Source organism: Enhydra lutris, unplaced genomic scaffold (genome assembly GCF_002288905.1).
Source record: "Enhydra lutris kenyoni isolate GAN:26980312 unplaced genomic scaffold, ASM228890v2 scaffoldscaffold37, whole genome shotgun sequence".
Lineage (NCBI taxonomy): Eukaryota > Metazoa > Chordata > Mammalia > Carnivora > Mustelidae > Enhydra > Enhydra lutris.
The window spans coordinates 11,059,228-11,076,339 of NW_019154121.1; the positions used below are offsets into that span (position 1 = coordinate 11,059,228).

The window sequence follows — 17,112 nt, forward strand, 5'->3', positions numbered from 1 at the left end:
CAGTAAGGTTGCTAAAGTCATTAAAACATAATAAAACAAATGCATTAATTTTTATTTAATTAATTGAGTATTTATTGTAACTTTGTTAAATACTGGGCTTGAAATACATTTTCTGGTTTTACAGATGAGGAAACTAAGGAAAAAAATATGACCTATTATGGAGTTCTAGACCAATTCTTGAAATCTAGTGTATAAGATGTTATGCTGGAAATACTCACAAACTAAATTTTAATTAATGTTCCATCAACTACTCACAGGTCATTTATTATACATTATATGGTATACAATTTTTTATTTTATATTTAATAAAAGTCCTATGTTCTACTTTTCAACAAATTCAATTTTTAAAAGCTTATAGAGTACCTATGTCATTTAAGACTTTGTGCAAATGCCAGGGATACGACGCACAATAAGACACATTACATACTCTGTAAGAGTGGGAACTGCAAGTAAAAAATTCAACATGCTAGGTGCAAAGGTCTATGGGAACATAAATGAATTTGCATAAGCACAAGGAGAGAGTCAGAACATAGGTTAACAGAAATTATGTTATTAACCTCTTAATTTGTAAAATATGAATAATAAGTCAACAAAAGAATTTCACTCAAGCTTCTAAGCTGACACCAAATTTTGATATAAGGGACAGCACTACTCCATTTATGCTAAAAAATGCACATTCAGAACCGTGTAGAAATACAGTACTAAATTTTCCATTTATCACTCAAATGTAAAATGCTATTAATCACTCTCCCCAAACAAAATAGAACAAAACCAACCCCCAAACTGTCAACCATCGTGTAATTTCAAAGGTGACCTAGAGGGTGGTGTTTTTGCAAGTGTCCCTGGGGGCCACCAAACCAGCCAGAAAAAGAATATAACTGATGAGCTTCCTTAGCATTTACCTTAAATTACATGAATGGTGCACATTCTCAGAAACACCCTGTCGCAGATACGTGGTCTCACCTAGCTTCTGCCCCAAACCGACCAGACCCTGGAGTCAGCGGTTGGTGTTTCCACACATACTCCTTCTCAGTCACTTGAAACTTTAACTCTTCCTGAGTCCTGGGCTAATTGATATCAGCACACGAAGGAGTATAAATCAGTTTTTAAATTAAGGAGTGAAATCACAGGACCAAGTCCCAGTTCAGCCACTGCACGAGTTGTGTGACTCGGGGGCTAACGCTTTTTGATCTTAGTTTTCTCAATTTCTAATGGGGATGGCAGACACAATGCTACCCCAAGGCTGCTTCAGGGTAGTTGGGAGAAATGGGGTAACATGTGTAAACAGTTTATTAAATGTAATGTTCTCTGGAGTTTAGTAGATGTAATATTTGCTATGCAAGAGAAAGATAGGACATAATAATCATACCTCAAGAAAACATCACTTGTAGAACTCAAACTTTCTAAAATTATACATAATTATTTTTACCTCCTTTGTTAGGTTGTATACCAAGCTGTACATCAGTGGGGTACAGTCGACTCTCAGAGTATAGTTCCCTTAAAGATAAAGAGAGAGTGTTTTTTTTTTATTTACTTTATTCTTTCATTCAAAGATAAATCCTAACTCTTTAGCCAAAAGGATCCTTTTAAAACCTAAGTCCAATAAAAACTCTCCAACTTATTATTTAATAAAGGTATCATGCTCATCACAGCCCTCATTTCCAAGCAAGAAACAACCCCCATGGCCGCTCCAGATCTTCACCTCCCACTCTGCCTACTCCGCTGCTCAGGGGCTTTGCACATACAGTTCCCTTGGCCTGGAACAGTGTTCTGCACTGATCTGCATGACTCTAGTCTAATGTCATGTTTTCTGAGAGTTTACCCCAAAATCCTACCTGAAGGAGCACACTTTCTTCTCTTTATCCTAGTCACTCTTTTTTTTTTTTCTGATGGTGCCTTATTTTTCTCATTGTTTATCTCTCAAACATGTTAAATATTTGCCTTTTTCTTTTCCATCCTCCCACCAGACTAGAAGTTCCATGGGAGCAGGGGTTCTCTTTTATTGTGGCCCCATCCCCAGGGCTTAGCACAGAGTCCTAGCCTTTAGCATTTACGCAATAAGTATTTGTTGTAAAAACGCATTTATGGGGGTGCCTCGGTGGCTCATTCAGTAAAGCGTCCAACTCTTGATTTCGGCTCAGGTCATGGTCTCAGGGTCCCGAATCAATACCTGAATCGGGCTGCATGCTCAGCAAGGAGTCTGCTTGAGATTCTCTCTCTCCCTCTCCCCTAGCCTCTCCCCCCATCTTAGATGGGTGCACACGCACATGCTCTCTTTCTCTCAAATAGAATAAATAAAATCTTTTTAAAAAATGTATTTGTAAGGCAGATACTCTCCAGCTACTTCTTAATAAAGAGCAGAGGTGGCGTTCCCATTGCTCAGGAATTCTGTTTGATGAGTTTGAGAATCATGCGAACAGCCAGGAGAGGTGCCCCCAAGAAGCTGTGGGAGCACAGGGAGGGGATGCTAAAGCAGGTTGGGGCCTGGGGAAGGGGAGGTTAAGACAACTTCATCAAGGAACAGCCTGTACAAATACCCAGAAATAAAATAGTACACAATGTACTCAGAGAATGGCCAGCAGTTCTTATCTCAAAACTTCAGATCCATATCTGGGGACAGGAAAAGTTGAGGTTTTAACAATAAGTAGACACCCCAGTGGAACTGTTCATAGAACCTGAAAGCCTGGTTCTAAAATCCAACTGGAAGAATACATATATACAGATTTTAGCCACTGCCATTTTAATTTTTTTAAATTTTTTCATTTTTGAATATTTTATTTATTTGTCAGAAAGAGACAGAGAGAGAACACAAGCACAGGGAAAGGCAAGCAGAGAGGGAAGCAGACTCCCTGCTGAGCAAGGATCCTGATGGGACATGATCCCAGGATCCTGGGATCATGACCCAAGCTGAAGGCACATGCTCAACGGACAGAGCCACCCAGGCATCCCCAGCCACTGCCATTTTTAAAAGTGGTAAGAGCTAGTAGGAGTGCAAACCAGAGAGTCAGAGAGGAAGTGTGTCAGCAAGTATTACCACATAATGCACACGTAGCATGATCCAGCCATGATACTGTAGCTCTCCACTTGTATAGAAAAAGGCAAGGCAGGCAAAGAAACAAGATATTTACTGCAAAAAATTGAAGCCATCTGACCATCAGCTAGAGAACTGAGACATAAATTACTCTGTTGAAAACACTGTACAAGTTTTTGTTTTCAAGGGATAGATCTATATATACTGGCATGGGAAGTTTTCCATAATACGCTGTTGAATGGAAAAGAAGACATGGAACCACATAGCATGTAGTACGTAGTACGTAATATGTAATGAAAACCTGTATAAGGTAGTGAGGGGCAGCAGAATACAGTAGTTAGAAGGATAAAGTTGACCGGCTGGATTTAAGTCTCAGCTCAATCCTTTACTAGCTCTGTGACCTTGGGAAAGTTACTTAATCTCTCTGAATTGGTGGTTTTCTCTTCTACACAAGGGAGATAATAAAGTACTACCTAACAGGATTATTAGATTGAATAAATGTTTCCATGTAAAGCACTTAAGACAGCACCTTCAACACCACTGATGGTTTGTAGAGCTCAGTTCTATGCGTGAATGTCAGTGTGATGGAAATACCCCAAATTTAGGACAGTACCACCTTTGGAGAGAGGGCTGAGTTTGAAGGTGGTATTAGTAAAGGTTTTTGCTTTAATTATCAATTTTGCATTTTCCCATGAGAAAGACAATGTATCACTTTTTATTTAAAAAATATTTAACAAAAATTTAAATATAAAGCAAAGTAAGATACAAATGGCCTAGTCATCAAGTACCATGGTGTCACGTGCTCTTGATCCTGAAAACCACGGGGAGACAATGCAGCACTGCAAGGCAGGGAGTGACATCAGCAAGTTCCAGTGATTTAAAACCATTAAAAATCAAATCTTACAAACAGAACTAGCAATAAGGACATTATTCTACTTTTGGAAAATACATGTTTAAGTTCTTATTCTCTTGTAGCAAGAGTGTTTCATCTGATTATGTGTTTCTAAGTTAGGTAAAAGTGCCAAATACATTAATTTTTGAACTTTTATTCTGTGAGAGGCACAGGTCTTGGAGTTTTGCAAATATTAACAGCTTTAGCCCTGATAAGAGCTTTGGAGATCTGTGCTCTTGGTAACTCAATTTTTTATTTTTTTAAGTGTTTTTCTTCTTCTTTTTAAAATATTTTATTTATTTATTTAGAGAGTGAGTGAGCAAGAGAGAGAGAAAGAGAAAGCACAAGCAGGGGGAGCGGCAGAGGGAGAGGGAGAAGCAGATTCCCCGGTGAGCAAGGAGCCTGACCTGGGGCTCCATCCCAAGAGTTCATGACCTGAGCCGAAGACAGACGCTCAACTGACTGAGCCACCCAGGCAGCCCAGTAACTCTATATACAGGTGAGAAAACAGACACGGAAAGTGAGTCACAACCTAAGGTAACATAACTAGGAAGTGGCAGTGCCACAAGGAAGGTGATGCCCTTCCCCGGAACGTAAGAGAAGCCGGGCAGGATGGCTGAAATGAACTGCGTGAGCTCCCTTCTGGGACGATGGCACTCGGACAGGTGGACGAAGAAGAAATGTACATGACAACATGCCTCTGGCAAAATGTAATGTCTTAATTACGGCTGACATGGAAGGTTTACTCCTACACTAAAGGGAAGATTCTAAAAGTCCACCCTGCGTTCATTGACTCATTCATTTGCTACACCTGGGCAATACGTGTTTCTTTAACAAGACTTTAGGAAGCCACGAGTCATCCACATCCTGTCTATTCCTGGCTGAAGAATACAGCTTAGTAATAGAAGTCCTTTGTAAAGCAAATTGTTGTGTAGCCTTGACAGTGATGAGTGCTGAAGACAGGGCTTCCCTGGAAAAGTTACAGTTCAGGGGAGGCTGTAAGGGTAAGAATTCAGCAGGCAGAGTGTGCTGAGCAGTCATCTGAGTACTGGGATCAGCAGCTGCACTGGCTGGGAAGGTGCACACAGTCAAGAACAGGAAGATGCGTAGCTGGGAGGGTAGTGTCAATGGACTGCTTGATCTTGGGAATAGACCCAACAATGTCCTTTCATTCGAATCTCTGCTTATCAAAAGCAAATCCATTCTTAAAGGCCAGTCTCAAGTGTCATTACTCAAGCCTTTCCTGAACTTGCTACTATTCTCTCTTCTGAACACCCAGACCAGTCTGATTATAGCAGTTTTTTTAAACTAATATGATTTTTAAAGATTTTATTCATTTATTTGAAAGAGAGAGAGACACCTAGACCAAAGTCAGACACTGAGCCAAAGGCAGTGGTTTAACGGAGTGAGCCACCCAGGTGTCCATATGGCCTTTTCCTTGTACCTGCAGATATTAGAAAGCTAGACTAATTAATCGTTCGTGCTGAGCCACAGACTCCTTCATGCAAGACTGTTCTACACTAACCTCTGATCCCTTTGAAATACTGGAAAGTGCATTATAGAGAGAAATGCTCAATAACTATTCGTTGAATTGAAAAAAAAATAAAAAATACTTGGACATCAGTATTTTTTTTCTAAAATCTATATGCATGATATGATAAAACTAGGATTATATTTACATTATACTTTTTTTGTTACCCCATTCTAAAACCATAGGAATCTGTAGTTCTGTGATTTATTTATTCATTTCACTAGAAATCTTTAGTTCTATGATTTATTTATTCACTTAATAGGTAGTTACGATCCTTACCACAGACAAGGTAATCTGCCAGATGAAGGAAATCAGAGAAGGCTGCTTTCCCCAGTTAGCACTCTTGGGCTCACAGCTGCTGTGAGGCAAGTGCACAGCCAGACTGGCCAGCAGCAGAGTCCCTAACCCCATGTACTGGATTTGCCTTCCTTACGGAAGCATCATTTATGAACTAAGTGACGGCTGCTACCATGATCACATCTTTTCCTATGAGACCAACGTTATTCACCTTCTATGGAAGAATCAGCATTAACATAGGCCACAGCACGTTCCTGAAGGAGTCTGGAATTCTCCTATAATAAAGAAGAAAGAAAACCATAAACATATACCATGGCCTCCCCCTAAAACAATATACATTTACTTGTGTTGTATGCAGATTTTGGAAGTAAACTGACCACAAAATTGATACATAAGATTCTGAAAATTGAGTTTGTTTAGGAGAATTCCGATAAGGACCATTCTAAGAAATAATGAGCAAAACATTTTTAAAACTAAAATTTAAGATGAACTTGCCCATATTCTTAATATGGTAAATAGAAAATGAGCTGATTCCTTAACCATGCCATGGTTTATCCTTTAAGAAATTCTCTTAGCAAACACGAATGACCTAAGAAAGAAACCCCTCAGTGGAAATCTTCCCATGAACATCTCTCTCTCAATCTCTCTCTCTTTCTCATTTTTTAAAGTAGGCTTCAAACCACTGTGGAGCCCAACTGGGCTTGAACTTCTAACCCTGAGATCCAGACCTGACCTGAGCTCACGAGCGGGATGTTTAACCAACTGACCCACTCAGGCGGGTCCCCCTCCATCCGAACATTTCTTTACTTAAGAAAAGAATCTTGCCTGATTCAATAATTTCAAATTTCAAATTTATGGGTTAAAAATATATGAAATTTCTGTACTATACGCAGAAGCATGAAGTTCTCCTGTGGGATGGCACCACCTACTGGTCAAAACTGATCATTGCACAACAATAAAATGCTGAGGAAAAGCGTTGCTGGCTTTTTTTTAGCTATCAGGTGGATTTTGAATCTCCAAAACATGTGATTTCCTAAGCGTCGGGACAGTAAGAAGAGAAGTGGAAAAAACCTGTAGCTCTAGGTGGTGAATCTGGAAGAGACAAACCTCGAAATACTTAGGATCTTTCTGATGCCACCATAAATCTTTCCTGTCTTCCGGATCATTACTACCCCCCGCCCCCCGCCCACCCCACAAAGACAGTTGAAGTTTATGCGGATTCTTCGATTCCTAAAGTATATAATAGAAGCCAAGTAAGTTTTACACCATGACTGGCAGTTAATGAGATAAACATTAACTTTGCATATGTGTACAGCTAATGGTCCTAGTCCACAAGGCCAACAATATATGCAAGTTTAAACATATGCCATTTACATTTTAAATCCAGTACAGTTAGCAGATCCTGTTATTAGTTTCAGGTGTACCATATAGTGATTCAACAGTTCTATACACTACCCAGTGCTCATAATGGTTAAGTGTACTCTTAATCCCCATCACCTATTTCGTATTTCACAGCACCCCCACCTCCCTCTGATAACCATCTGTTCGTTCTCTGTAGTTAAGAGACTATTTCTTGGTTTGTCTCTTTCTCTACCCTTCCCCCTTGGTTGTTTCTTGAATTCCATATACGATATTCATCTTTCTCTAACTTATTTTGCTTAGCATTATACTCTCTAGATCCATCCATGTTATTGCAAATGGCAAGATTTCATTCTTTTTTACAGCTGAATAGTATTCCATTCTATACATATCTATATAGATTTCACATCTTCTTTATCCATTCATCTATTGATGGACACTTGGGCTGCTTCCATAATTTGGCTATTGTAAATAATGCTGCCATAAACACATAGGTGCATATATCTTTTTGAGTTAGTGTTTTTCATATTTGAGTAGTGGAATTTCTGGATCATATGGTAATTCTATTTTTTAATTTTTTGAGGAACCTCCATACTGGTTTCCACAGTGGTTGCATCAGTTTGCATTCCCACCAACCATTCATAAGTGTTCCTTTTTCTCCACATTCTTGCCAACACTTTTGTCTTTGATTTTATACATTTTGACCAGTGTGAGGCAATACCTCATTGTGGTTCTCATTTCCATTTCCCTGATGATGAGTGACATTGAGCATTTTTTCCTGTGTTCATTGGTTATCTGTATATCTTCTTGGGGAAATGTCTGTTCATGTTTTCTGCTCATTTTTTAATCAGATTGGTTTTTATGTGTTGAGTTGCTCAGTTCTTTATATGTTTTGGATATCAACCTTTTATCAGGTAAGTTGTTTGCGAAAGATAGTAGCCTGTCTTTCAGTACTGTTTATTGTTTCCTTCGCTGTACAGGTTTTTGATATAATCTCAATAGTTTAATTTTTAGTTTCCCTTGCCTCAGGAAAGGCATTATTGAGCATGATGTCATCTGTGGGTTTTCATATATGGTCTTTTTATGTTGAGGTGTGTTTCCTCTAAACCTACTTTGTTGAGGGTTTTCATCACAAATGGATGTAATACTTTGTCAAAAGCTTTTTCTGCATCTATTGAAATGAGTATATGGTTATCCTTTCTCTTGCTGATGTGATGTATCAAACTAGCTGATTTGCAAATATTGAACCACTAGGTTTAAAATCCCACCTAGTTGTGGTGAATGGTTTTTTTTAATGTATCATTGGATTCAGTTAGCTAATATTTTGTTCAGGATTTTTGCATCTACGTTCCTCAAAGATATTGGCTTGCAGTTCTTTTTGTGTAGTGTCCTTACCTGGTCCTGGTATCAGGTTAATGTTGGTTTCATAGGATGAATTTGGATACTTTCTTTCTGTTTCTATTTCATGGATTAGTTTGAAAAAATAGGTATTAACTCTTTTTAAAGTTTTTGGTAGAATTCTCCAGAAGCCATCTGGTCCTGGACTTATGTTTGTTGGGAATTTTTTGATTACTGATTTAAATTCATTGCTGGTAATTGATCTATTCAAGTTTTCTATTTCTTCCTGATTCAGTTTTGATAAATTATATAAGTTACATGTTTCTAAGAATTTATCCATTTCTTCTGGGCTGTCCAGTTTGTTGGCACATAAAATTTTTCATAATACTCTCTTCTAATCCTCTGTATATCTGCGGTGTTGGCTGGTCTTTCTCCTCTTTCATTTCTGATTTTGTTTATTTAGAGTCCTCTCTTTTATTTTGGTGAGTTTAGCTAAAGGTTTATCAATTTTGTTGATCTTTTCAGAGAAAAAGCTCCTGGTTTCATTGATCTAGTGTATTGTTTTTTGTTTATTTTGTTTTTAGTTTCTATTTTGTTTATTTCTGCTCTAATCTTTACAGTTCCCTTCCTTCTATCGATTTGGGGTTTTGTTTCTTCTTTTTCTAGTTTTTTTAGACGTAAGGTTAGGTTGTTTATCTGAGATTTTTCTTGCTTCTTGAGGTAGGCATGTATTGCTATAAACTTCCCTCTTAGAACAGCTTTTCCTGTATCCCAAAGAATTTGGACCATTGTGTTTTCATTTTCATTTGTTTCCATGTGTTTTTTGATTTCCTCTTTCATTTCTTGGTTGACCCACTTGTTGTTTAGTAGCATGTTATTTAACCTCCATGTGTTTGTGCTCTTTCCAGATTTTTTTTTTTTTTTTTGTGGTTGACTTGTAGTTTCACATTGTTGTGGTCAGAAAAGATGCATGGGAGGCCTTCAATCTTTTTGAATTTGTTAAGGCTTATCTTGTGGCATAATATATTATTATACTGGAAAATGTTCCTTATAGACTTGAGAGGAATGTGTATTCTGCTGTTTTAGAATGGAATGTTCTGAATATTCTGTTAGATCCATCTGGTCCAAAGTGTCATTCAAAGCCCCTATTTCCTTATTGATTCTGTTTGCATAATCTATCTGTTGATGTAAACAGGGTGTCAAAGTCCCCTACTATTACAATTAGTTCCTTTATGTTTGTTGTTAACTGCTTTACGTATTTGAGTGCTCCCCTGTTGGGTGCATAAACACAATTGTTACCTCTTCTTGTTGGATTGTTTCTTTTATGATTATAAAGTGTCCTTCTTTGTCTTTTGTTACAGTCTTTGTTTTCAAATCCACCTTGTCCAATGTACGTATTGCTAGCCCAGATTTCCTGTCACATCTATTTGCATAAATGTTTCTCCATCCCTTCACTTTCAGTCTGCATGGGTATCCAAGTCTAAAATGAATCTCTTGTAGGCAGCATGTATATGGGTCTTGCTTTTTTATCCATTCTGTCTCAATGCCTTTTGATTGGAATGTTTAGTCCATTTACATTCCAAGTAATTATTGATAGTGATGTACTTATTGCCATTTTGTTACTTTTTTTAATAGTTCCTCTCTGTTCCTTTCTTCCTTGGCACTCTTCTCCCATGGTTTGTTGGCTTTCTCTAGTCACATACTTGAATTCCTGTCTCTTTATTTTTTGCACATCCATTACCGGTTTCTGATCTGTGGTTACCACTGGGTTTGTGTATAACATCTTCTGTGTAAAGGTAAAATTACTTCTAAAGGGGCCTATCAAATATTCCACAGTGAGACTTCCTGCCTTATTTTTTACCATGATTTAATTTAGAGTCAGTCATATAAGGAACATAAATGTGAAAAGTATACCTTACTGTACAGGCTCAAGGGGGGATTTAAATGTGGTTAGCTTTAGGAGCTAATTTGGAAAGTGCAATAGAAACGTGATATTTTATTTTGATGTTTGGTTTCTAGTGAATTTACTTATTTACTGTCACACTCCCAGGTAGTGAAGAGTCATCATTTTGACTATTGGCATTAGTGGCTTGAAAAGTTCAAACAAAACAGTTCCTTAATGCAAAGAGATTGTTATTTTGAAACAAGGATGCTTTGTTTCAGATTTTGGAAAAAAGTGACTATGTTCTCACTGAATTTACTTGTTATTTTTACATCCTTGAGAATCAAGTCCTAACTGCTTTACTATTATGAAAATTTATATTGTAGCAAATTATCAACTAACCTCTGCCCACTCAGTAGAACCAAGAAGACCAAATTCTTCTGCATCCCAGCTTGCAAACAAAATTGTTCTTCTAGGTCTCCATCCTAAAATATATGTGTAGACACATAAATGCTGGGAAAATGCATAATATATCCAAGACATTGTAAAACTCCACAGAAAAACAACACTATAACTTCATTGGCTGTTTAGGAAAGGTGAACTCTGGTGAGAATTTTTACTTATATAATTTCCTTTCATGAGATTTTAAAGCCAAATTGTCAATAAAAAAGCACATTTGCGCTGAAAAGGGGGAAAACGTAGACACATCAAAAATTCTGTGAGGTCCTAATATTTTAATCGGTGTATAACGATTGGATATACACAGGCAGCCATCTGGCTCTGCAGCTGCCCGGAGAGAAAGAAGAAAGCGCTAGATGTGGTCTGTGTTCTGAAAGCAGAGGGAACGGAGAGAAAATTCCTTACAACTCTTCCACATTCTGGCATCGTACAAACAATTGTTCACTGTCAGCTGGTTGTGTGATTTCACTCCATTCTCTACCAGAATCCATCAACAGAAGCTCTGTTAGCAGTTCCGATGTCTGTGGCTGCTGCAATAATTCAGCATCACTCAACTAGGAAGTGATACGGCGGGGAGTTATGAACACTGACCTCGGAGTTAAAGAAAGATCTGATTTCAATTCTTGGTTCTTTTGCTTACTAGCAGGAGGACTGAGGGGGAAGTTATGCAAGCTTCCTCAGTTTCCCTTTCTTCATCTGTACCCCAGCAGTAGCAAGGTAAAGATGAAGATACTACTTGATTTGGGGGAAGACTGAATGGAGTCATGTTTACAAATACAGCACTTCATATGTGCTCCAGAACTTGTCATCATTTTGGTAAATAGCTCATTTGTGCTTATTAAGAAGATGGATCCCTACCGCTGAGTCCAATGTTCTATTTTTGTCAAGTGTGTTCATGATGTTATTCAAATTTCCTATGAATTGTTATTCCTCATCATTGCATTCTTTGGGCACTCTATTTTTGTCATTGCGATGTTTTGTATTCACCATAGGGAGTCTTATTGCAAAATCATGGCATTTTTTTTGTACCACTGTTAAGCACTAGCTAATTTATGAGCTATGTAGATTCAAGCTTTCATAATTCTATGTTCTTTAAACACAAGATAGCTGTGTGGGGAAAAAAGAATAGAGCCCTTTATCATTTTGTTTTAAAGAGAAACATGGCTTTGCAGACTGGTAGCCAGAAATTTGACTTGAAACCCTGGTTCTCTGACTCTGCCGTACACTAGCTACATCACACACTAGCGATACAACTGGATTCTATAAACCTTAATTAGCTTATTGGTGAAACGAGAACAGAAATAACTAAACTTCTCCATGGTTGCTAGGAGTTCAAAATAGAGAACACACAAAAACACTGGTTCTCTGAGGAAATGAGCACCATGCAAACTGAACATATTTTTGCCATTGTTTTTATTGTTACTAAAAAACCCTGGATCACATTTCCAGCCCCAAATCCTTGTTTGCAGGGTCAGCATACAGAGTGGATTTTCTGCTCTCAAGGTGTAATTTATTTTCAAAAGCAGCTGTTCGAATTCAATCTTATCTTTGTTTTCAGAGGAAGATTCTAAAATGATTGGAGCAATGGTGCTAGAAGGAGAAGGCTAAATCTCCTTTGGGAGAGCAAACAAAGGCTGGGGCTGTGGAAAGGCAAACATCAAACTTCTGAGAAATTCTATTACGCAGCAAGACCAGTACTTTTCTGAAAAAGCTTCCATCTCCTCACTTGGGACACCTGACCTGACATGTGAGGCTAGAAGGGCCCAAGGAACTTCTACTCACAGTTCTCTGATCAGGACACTTCGGCCTATGACCTATTTTGGTTTGTCCTCTTATGTGAAGAAACCCATTTCCGCCTTCTTTGCTGTCAGAAGCAACCCCTAACAGCGGAACTCCTTTATTTCAGATTATAATTTTATGAATACCAATAATGTAAATAACATTCTATAAATAAGCAAAAATAAACAATATAATTAACTAACCCACATGAGTAATATAGCCACTCGTTACTGAAAGCTGTTCTAAGGACCTGACGCTATGAAGGTGGTACATTTTGCATCTGTGCTCTCAGGTGACCCTTCACACAATCCTGTAAGAATGCGGTGATTTTACACACTTCACAGAGGATTACACTGAAATTCAGAGAGGTTGATCTTTTTTACTTTGTTTATATTACCTTCTTTCTTCAGTGTTCCAAAACTCCTCACAATTTCATGAACAACAGCTGCTCCGCTCTGAGGGTCAATGCCACCAAATACCCATGAGTCACGGTGACCTCCAAGAATGACATATCTGTCTAGAAAGCATCATTGCAGAATTACTTGTCATTCCAGGTCAACAACAGAGCAAACTGCAAATAACTCAAGAGCATCCAAACACAGAGCTTTCGTGACTCAAAGAAAGATACCACGGTTCCTGAAGACTTGTATGAATACACTATTTTGTTCTGATTTTGATGTGTGAAGAAAATATGAATGTGATAAGCAAAGATATACTTCAACATAAGATAGTAATCATAGGTACAGAAGTAATGTTATGTCTAGAATTATAGAAATTATTCTATCCATGTCTTTTTATAATTCTGTTACTTCTCTCTTACCTACTTATCACTTTGCTTCCAGTATTTTCAGAGTAAGAGAACTCAGTGGCCACATAGTAGGTTCTCCATTTCCTACTCCTTCTGGTCAATTTTCAAAGCTCAGTGATTTTCCTCCTCTATGACTCTTTCCTAGCTTCCAAATGGGAGGGAAATTATCCCACAATCCAGCTTTCAGAGCAATCCTATCATATCCGACAAAGCAGTTACCACACTTCAATGTATGGCTCCTTGCCCATGGCCCCTTGTCCTCATTTTATCCCTCCATCCCTCATGCCTAACACAAAGCCAGCACAAAACAGGTACCCAGGAAGATTCAATGAATTGCCCATTATATATTATTTAGTACTGACCGAAAGCATACCAATATTCTTTATCCCTGAAAGAAGCAATGGCTGCTTCTAAGAAAAATGTGATTTAACTCTAATGCCTGTTGGTAACAAATATATAACCTTAATTCCTAAGGAACTGAAACATAATGAAGTAAGGCTATTTTATAAAACTTATTAATCTGTAATTTCATCTGAAATTCTGTAAAAATCATGTGTCTATGTATCTTATTAACTTCAGTGCAAAATAAAACTATATAAAGGATTCATTCCTTAATTTTCTTTCTTTTTTTGTGTTTCAGAGAGTGAGCACACATGAGTGGGGTTGGGCAGGAGAGAGTGAGAGAGAAAGACAGAGAATCTTAAGCTGAGTGTGGAGCCTGATGCAGGGCTTGATCTCATGACCCTGACATCAGGACCCAAGCCAAAAATCAAGAGTTGGAAGCTTAACTGACTGAGCCACCTAGGCACCCCAAGTTTACCTTAATTTTCTAAGAGTGTTATCTTTTATACGGATGCTTGTAGCTATCATGAAAATATTTCCCCAAGCAAAATACATGGTAAACAAATCCAGAAACCCTGAGAAAATACCTCAAAATGACCTCTCCCTGCCCTTCCTCCCTTGATCCTCTACTTGAAGCATGCACAGTTTAATATTAACTAACCTTGGGCATCTAGCCAACAGAGACCCACACTCCCTTTTCTTTACAACATGTATCATAATACAAAATTACCTCATATTTATGAATTCTATGCTTATGTAAGTTCCCTGAGGGCGAAGAATTGCTGTGCTCTGTTCATCTCACGTTCCCAGAGCTCCGAGGAGTCCCTGGCCTAGAAGAACTGTTCAGTTAATATCTGCGGGCTAAATGATTAATTTACCTGGTTCTATAGCTCCTCTGAGAGTCCCAATCACATTGTATATCCTCGTCACTTTGTTGTTAGAATGGATGTGCATCTTGACTTTTCTAATGCAAAAATAAAGGACACACTCTGAAAATACTAGTTAACGCTCTGTCACCCACAATTTTTTAACTCTTACATCATTTTAAAGATTTCTAAATGTACACATGCCAGAATTCCATTGTTCAGTTGTCTGATACTAAGGATGTAAGTGCTCTCCCCTCCACAACTTGTGGGATTTCTTTTTCCTGCTGGTACTAGATATATTTTACTTTTTCAGTCATCCTCTGTAATTTTTTTTTTTTTTGAAAAAAGATTTCCTTCCCCGAAAGAGAGTTACAATAGAAAGAGTCTCTTAACTGTGTAGAAAAGTTTCCAAGAAAGCCAGGTCCAACATTGTAGGGCACTTGGAGACTTCCTTTCCAGCTGCTATCTGGAGGCGGGGCCCCACCCATTTTCCTGTTGAATGCAAAAAGTGTTATTAGCTGAAGGAACACTTTGGAGCTACCAGTTAAAATGTCAGTGAGCTCGCTTTCTTGAGGGCCTGCTCCTAGGCTTCTATGAGTCAGGGAAATGCCATTTACACCTCACTATGGCTCTTACGATACGGGATCTACTGTCACTCCTCCTTCAAAGTTGAGAGGCATGAGGCTTAGAGAGACAGGTAACACGCGTGAAGTCATGCAGCTGGTGTGTGGTACAGCTGAGGGTCAAACTGCTGGTAAGAATCCAGACTCTGCATTCCCAGTTTCTAACAAAAAGCCAATTTACAAAAGTGCTTTCCAGAGCACACACTGGGGAAAGAGCTCTGACGTCACACTTGGGGATTTTCTAGTTTGTTATTTTTCCCACTGATAAATATCATCTTTCACAAAGTCCTTCCACACACATCTATTAGAGAGTGAAGAAGAGCAAAGGAAAAGCTTTCACTTCAATCAACAGGCCCTAAAAGCTTCATGCTATTTTTTGTTTTGTTTTGCTTTAATTTAAAAAGGTAGAGAGGCGCCTTGGTGGCTCAGGTCATATCCCAGGGTCCTGGGCTAGAGCCCCTCATCAGGCTGCCTACTCAGAGGGGAGCTTGCTTCTCCCTCTGCCTGCTGCTCCCCCTGCTTGTGCATGCGCTCTCTCTCTCTCCCTGTCAAACAATAATAATAACAATAATAATAATAATAATTTAAAAACTTTTTAAAAAAGTAAAAAAGTAGAAAGACTCAGGCAGGCCAGCCAGTACATGCCACTAGCCCTGGTTATTTCTCAGAGGTTAACTGAGAAAGATAATGTGATAAAATTTATGGAACGAAGGGGTTCTTGTGGTTTTACTTCAACATAACTGCCTTTACTCTTTTAAGACCACTGATTCATTCATTCTTGATTTCGACATGGAAACCAAATGTGCCCTTGCTACACTGTAACAAAGAGAAGAATGTGGTTCAAGGGAAAATTAAGAGCATGAGAAAGATCAATCTATCTTTTATGACCTTATCTGTCCTCATAGACAACCCCACACACCCTCGGCTTCACAATGGAGCAAGGTCTCCAGCTCCCTCATTCATTCTGGGCCTACACACACCTGCTCTTCCCTGCCTGCCTCTTTGAGGAAATGGGAACAATTCAACTTGACCTAGAAGCCACTGCACACACAATACTAAAACAACCGATTATATTATCTTCTCATAGAAAACTAATTATAGGTAATATTCTATTTTAAAATGCTCTATCAGAGAGTAAATGCTTACTTTTTTTTCCCAGGAGTTTGGCTAACAAACAATTTCAAGTAATACACTACATAATTTGTTTATCTATTTATAATAAAATTTCACATAAAGACCATCAAGTAACATGAAGAGGCATTTTACATTGGTAAAAAGCATAATCAGTCAAAACAGCAGAGTATTAAATAGCAAAAATGTTGCAGAACATATGTGAAGAAATATATACCTATGCTGGATTATACATAAATATTTCTATAATGATATATTGTAAGTTAACAATACTAATTGCTTTGGTGGGGTAATGGGTAAGATGGAAACCTTTTACAGTATACCCTTTGAATTTTAAACTGTGTAAATGTTATTTCCTTCTCGAAATAAAAACATGATAAACAAAAGAATGTAAATTCATCAGGAAGAGTAACAGTAAATTTGTGTATTATAATACAAGGAAGGAAATGAATAGTCCATATTCCCACAAAATAATAAAATATAAAGCTACAATTGTAGTGCCCCACAAGACAAGCAAACAGATCACTGGAACAGAATTTAATAGTTGTATGTAAGACTCTGATGTATCCACGTGGGAAATATAATACATCTATAGAGAACAGAAGTTTTAGTCAATAAATGTTACTGACATAATTAAGAATATATTCTGCTTTAGGTACTTATTTCACTCTATAAATAAAACATAAATTCTAAGAATATAAAAAAGTTGAATATTAAACTTTCGAACCACAAAAATTTCAGGAAATATAAGTAAATGTTGAAAATGTCTCTGAA

At 37.9% G+C, this 17,112-nt stretch overlaps 1 protein-coding gene across 5 annotated transcripts in view; it reads right to left on the bottom strand.

Moving 5' to 3' along the window:
• Positions 1-17,112, bottom strand: part of LOC111154494 (folate hydrolase 1B) — a 60,447-nt gene that overhangs the window by 12,457 nt on the left and 30,878 nt on the right. For all 5 annotated transcript variants that reach the window (XM_022514111.1, XM_022514110.1, XM_022514114.1 and 2 more), the window contains 6 exons: positions 14,978-15,076; positions 14,597-14,682; positions 12,966-13,085; positions 10,733-10,815; positions 5,963-6,026; positions 1,430-1,497 (listed from right to left, as the gene is read on the bottom strand). In XM_022514111.1, the coding sequence (XP_022369819.1) occupies positions 1,430-1,497; positions 5,963-6,026; positions 10,733-10,815; positions 12,966-13,085; positions 14,597-14,682; positions 14,978-15,076 (520 nt within the window). The remainder of the gene's footprint in view (positions 1-1,429; positions 1,498-5,962; positions 6,027-10,732; positions 10,816-12,965; positions 13,086-14,596; positions 14,683-14,977; positions 15,077-17,112) is intronic.